The sequence below is a fragment of the Osmerus mordax genome, chromosome 26 (assembly GCF_038355195.1).
Source record: "Osmerus mordax isolate fOsmMor3 chromosome 26, fOsmMor3.pri, whole genome shotgun sequence".
In the NCBI taxonomy this organism is placed as follows: Eukaryota; Metazoa; Chordata; class Actinopteri; order Osmeriformes; family Osmeridae; genus Osmerus; species Osmerus mordax.
Window position 1 is genome coordinate 2,213,043 of NC_090075.1, and position 5,000 is coordinate 2,218,042.

At 54.7% G+C, this 5,000-nt stretch overlaps 1 protein-coding gene across 1 annotated transcript in view; it reads right to left on the minus strand.

Moving 5' to 3' along the window:
• myoc (myocilin) overlaps nt 1–2,666 on the minus strand; it is a 7,701-nt gene extending 5,035 nt beyond the window's left edge. The window contains exon 1 of the mRNA XM_067230160.1: nt 1,942–2,666. Within this exon, the coding sequence (XP_067086261.1) occupies nt 1,942–2,422 (481 nt within the window). The 5' untranslated portion in view covers nt 2,423–2,666. The remainder of the gene's footprint in view (nt 1–1,941) is intronic.
• Between the last annotated feature and the right edge of the window lie 2,334 nt (nt 2,667–5,000).

Below are 5,000 nucleotides of genomic sequence, written 5' to 3' on the forward strand. Positions count from 1 at the left end.
GATGGAGGATGGAGAGATGGAAGACTGGAGAGATGGAGGACTGGAGAGATGGAGGACTGGAGAGATGGAGGACTGGAGAGATGGAGGAGAGATGGAGGACTGGAGGAGAGATGGAGGACTGGAGAGATGGAGGACTGGAGAGATGGAGGAGAGATGGAGGAGAGATGGAGGACTGGAGTGATGGAGGACTGGAGAGATGGAGGAGAGATGGAGGAGAGATGGAGGACTGGAGAGATGGAGGACTGGAGAGATGGAGGAGAGATGGAGGACTGGAGAGATGGAGGACTGGAGTGATGGAGGACTGGAGAGATGGAGGAGAGATGGAGGACTGGAGTGATGGAGGACTGGAGAGATGGGGAGAGAGGAGAGAGTGAAGAGTGGAGGCAGGTTAATGGATCATTCTTTCTAGGAAGGTCCCACCTTGTGCTCTAGCAGCACAAACACAAGGCCACTCGTCTTCACAGGAAAACAAGCCCTCGCCACGTGCTTGACGACGACCAAAACAGAACATCAAGCTTCCAGACTCGACGAAGCCAAACTAATCAACCCCAGTCCAGACTAATCAACCTCTCCTAATCCAGGTCAGAAATCTTCTGTCTGCTCGCCTTCTTGAGGATGTGGTTAGGATCTGCTCTGCTACACGTGTGTGTGTGTGTGTGTGTGCACCTGCTACCTTCCACACAGCTGCAGGGTGACGCTACCAAGCCTAACCCAAACTGAATACAAACCCTCACCCCAAACCTCTACCTCAGACACGCCAAGCCTCATGTAGGAAACCCTGACCGTAACCTTAAACGCAGCACCCTAACCTCAGCCCACCCTGGGGAGCTCTTACTGGATCATCCTGGCAGCCTTTCCTCCCGTCAAAGATTCTTAGCACTGTTGTGGAAGATCTCACCTGGCAACAGAGCCCCCCCCCCCCGAGGGCTGTAACCCCCACCGGCAAGGCCGGTGGTCTCTGAGGGGGACTAGCGTCATCACGGGACCCCCCCCTCACCTCGGCATCACGTTTCCACCCCTGCCCCCCTCACCCTGCCCCTCGTCCCCCCTAGAGTGTTCTCTATGCAGAGGGAACCACCGGTCATAAAGCTGGACCCGGTCATAAACACGTCTGAATACCAAGCTGGGTCTGCATGTTCTCCTGGTCCTCAGCACCATCAGGCCAAACACAGGGAGGGGAACCTGAAGCATTCCTCTCTGCACCCCCGTGTGGGCCAAACACACACACAGACATAACCCCTCACACAGACAGATACACACACAGCAGAGACACATGAATCTCAGAATCTCTTCAACTCGACCCTAAAAACAGACAGACCGCAGAAACCTGAGCGTGGTCCCCTCCTGGTCCCAGCCCCTGACACACTGAGATTATGGAGACTCTGAGAGGGACCCCAAATCACCCTGAACCCCCCACCCCGCTGCTCCCAACGCTTGCACACACACCCCGCTTCAGTGGCCCAGTCACACCACACACACACACACACACACACACACACACACCACACACACACACACACACATCCATGGCATCCCCGCCATGTTACAGAAATAAGTAGTGTTAAGCGTGTGTGTGTGTGTTTGTGTGTGTGGGGGGGGGGGGGTCAGATGGCTGAGCGGTTAGGGAGTCGGGCTATTAATCAGAAGGTTGTTGGTTCGATTCCCAGCTGTGCCAAATGACGTTGTGTCCTTGGGCAAGGCACTTCACCCTACTTGCCTCGGTGGGGAATGTCCCTGTACTTACTGTAAGTCGCTCTGGATAAGAGCGTCTGCTAAATGACTACATGTAAAAATGTAATGTGTGTGTCATCGGCTCGGTTCACATCATGACCACCAGGAGATACATTCAAAATGGACTTTTCCACCATAACAGTCAATTGTATCATCACATATTACTGTGAATTGTTCTAGGTAAGTGTGTGTGTTGTGGGGGGGGCTTACCTGAGGAGGGTCTCATACTGCCGTCCTGTAAGGGCGGTTTGGGAGGCAGCATCTGGGAGGGACATCTGCTCCTCAGTCTCTCTGTCTCTCTGCTCATGTCTTCCACCCTCCTCTGCATCGCCTCCACCTCCCTCTCCAGACGCTCCTTCTCCCCCTGCAGCAGGCTCCTCTCCCCCACGGCCACGGCCAAGGCCTCCTGGAGCCCTGTCTGTGAGGAGGGGCCCCCGGGACCCCCTGTCGTCTCTCCCCCCGTCAGCCTGGCCACCAGCACCTCCAGAAGGCTGAGTCTGGCCTTCAGTCCCTCCATCTCTGGGCCTCCGGCCGGGGCTGGCTGGGGGCAGCTGGCCTCGCTGGGGCTGGGCACGGTGAAGGTGTACTGGCAGCGTCCGGAGCGGTCGTTGGCCCTCCAGAGAGAGGCTCGGTCCTGCGCTTCAGCGCCCAGCAGAGCGGAGCTCAGACACACGCACAGTAGGAGAAACATGGCTCCCCGGTCTGGAAGACACACTTGGTGGAACCTCAAACTCTATCTCTCTCTCTCTATCTCTCTCTATTTCTCTCTTTCTCTCTCTCTATCGTGTTTCTCAGAGTTCACTGAAAGACGAAAAGAGCTTCAGATCTTCTGTCACTGAACTGGGATTCTCTCATATATGGGCGATTTGTTTTTCCTTTTTATCTTGTTCCTCTTAAAAATGTTTCTTCTCTCTCTTTTCTCTCCTCTGGCCTCTCAGGACAGGTTCCACAGGGCTGTGAGCTCGTCTCAACAGCGCCCAGATATTTATACAGCCTGGACGGGAGGGAAGGAGGGAAAGAGAGGAGAGGTGAGAGAGAGGGAGGGAGGATTTGAAGGAGGGAGGATTTGAAGGAGGGAGGGGGGAGAATGAGAGGGAAGGAAAGAAAGAGGAGAGGATGCTTGGAGTTTATGTACGTATGTATGTTTGTGTGTGAAATACATATGAATAGCATGTTCTACTTGTAGAATAGAATGTTTTTCTCTTTATAGAATTCATGTTTTGAGTGTTGAGTCTAAGAGTTAGCCATGGTTTGTCAGTTAGACTGTTGAGGAACTCTAGAAACTCTATATCTCGAGTTTCCAGAACATCCTATCAGGACAGGGGGACATGCTGGAGGTCTGTCCCCAGAAAGGGATGGATAGCTGGGCAAGAGGGGGATAGAGTTACCCTCTCCTAGGAGGTGTCCCCTTTCACGCGGGTGTGGGGCGGGGCCTAAATGTGATGCGCACAGGCGGCATGGAGCGTCAAGATGGGGGGGTCAGATCTGACTCCCAGGATTCTTGGGTCTGACCTTACCCTGCGCTGCTGCATCTGACTGGGTTTGTTATGATGTGTGTGTGTGTGTCTCCCTCTCCCTCTAACAGTGCATCTCAAGGACAAGCAGCCCCTGCCCAGCGCTCTGCCTCACGGTCTCGTGAGACGCAGAGTTTTACGATCCCTTGTTTATTATTAGCGAGCGGAGATGAAAGAGTTTCTGTTTTCCTTCCTTCTCCCCTCTCTCTCTCTCTCTCTCTCTCGCTCTCTCTCTCTCTCTAACCCTTCATGTCTGCTCTCTCTCCTTCATCCTCCCCTCTCTGTTCCTGTTGACCCCTCCTGCCACCCCTATCCCCCCTCCTGCCACCCCATCTCCCCGCCCCCAGCCCCCCCCCTGGCCCGGGAACCTCACCCCACAGGACTCTCAGGGCAAAGGGGGGAGAGAGAGGGGGGGAAGAAAGAGAAAAAGAGGGAGGGAGAGAGGGGCGGAGAGAGGGAGGGAGAGAGAAAAATAGGGAGGTAGGGAGGAACAGAGAGATGGAGAGGGGTGGAGAGAGGGAGGGAGGAAAGGAGAGAAAGAGAGGAAGAGAGAGATGGAGAAGGAGGGAGAGAGAGGACACAGCAAGCGCACACCTACAGACACGTGCACAAACAGTCTCCCTCCCTGCAGGTTGACTCCATGTCCTCATGGCCGTGTCCTCTGACCCGCTAAAAGGTCGTGTTTGGCTCCGGGCTCGGCACAGCCGCACGAGAGGCTGAAGGGGTACGCGAGTGATTAGCTGGAGGATTGAGGTATGCGTTTGATTGAGGAAGCACTGATTTTGGGGGCAGCATTTCTGGATGGGACACATCCTCTGAGAGGAAATATCAAGGGGAGGGACGGAGGGAAGGAGGGAGGGAAGGAGGGAGGGAAGGAGGGAGGGAGAGCTGAGAAGGTGAGAGAGCCAGAGGGCAGAGAGATGGAGAGTCAGGAGGTGAAAAACAGAAAAACAGAAGAACATAGGCGGTGGGAGGGAGAGGAGGGAGAGGAGGGAGAGAGAGAGGAGGGAGAGGAGGGAGAGAGAGAGGTGTGCGAAACCACAAACAGGTCCTTTGTTCCCCTGTGAGTCACAGCTGATGTTTCCAGCATGTTCTGAGACGCAGGGACAGACGTATCAGGTGCAGACTGGACGCTTCTGAAGGGGAGTCATTCTCCGCCTCCTCGCCTAAACCTGAGACAAGTCTTAACGTGTGTGTGTGTGTGTCCCAGTCCAGTGGCACAGGTCGGCACAGCTCCTCTCCTCCTCTCATTAAGTCTGATTTCAGTTTTTCGCAGTCACATGACTCGTCCGTGCTCTGCCCGGAATCTGAGGTCATCCACGACAGGCCATCAGCACACAACCAAAACACACTTTCCCGCCAACGTGGGTGTGTTCCTTCCTCTCTCCATCACACACACACACTCCAGGACCAGAGGTTTGGCTCCAGGAGACCCAGAGACGACAGCTGGTCTCCTGGCTGAGATCGACAGCCAGGTCAAACTGCTCCTCTCACATGTGAGCTTCAGGTCACAAGCCAACCCAGACCTCCTGGTGGATAGAACTGTGTTTATCTCAACCACTGTCCTCAGCTGTGTGTGTGTGTGTGTGTGTCTGTCAGGTGCAGCAGGTACAACCCCCCCCAGCCTGGACAGTCCTGTATCAGCCAATCAGATCTCCAACGAGGCCCTGCTTTACCACCCCCCTGGGACTCCCACCTGCCAATAAAACAAGGACTTTGCGAGCAACAAATAAAAATACCTCATAATGAGATGTG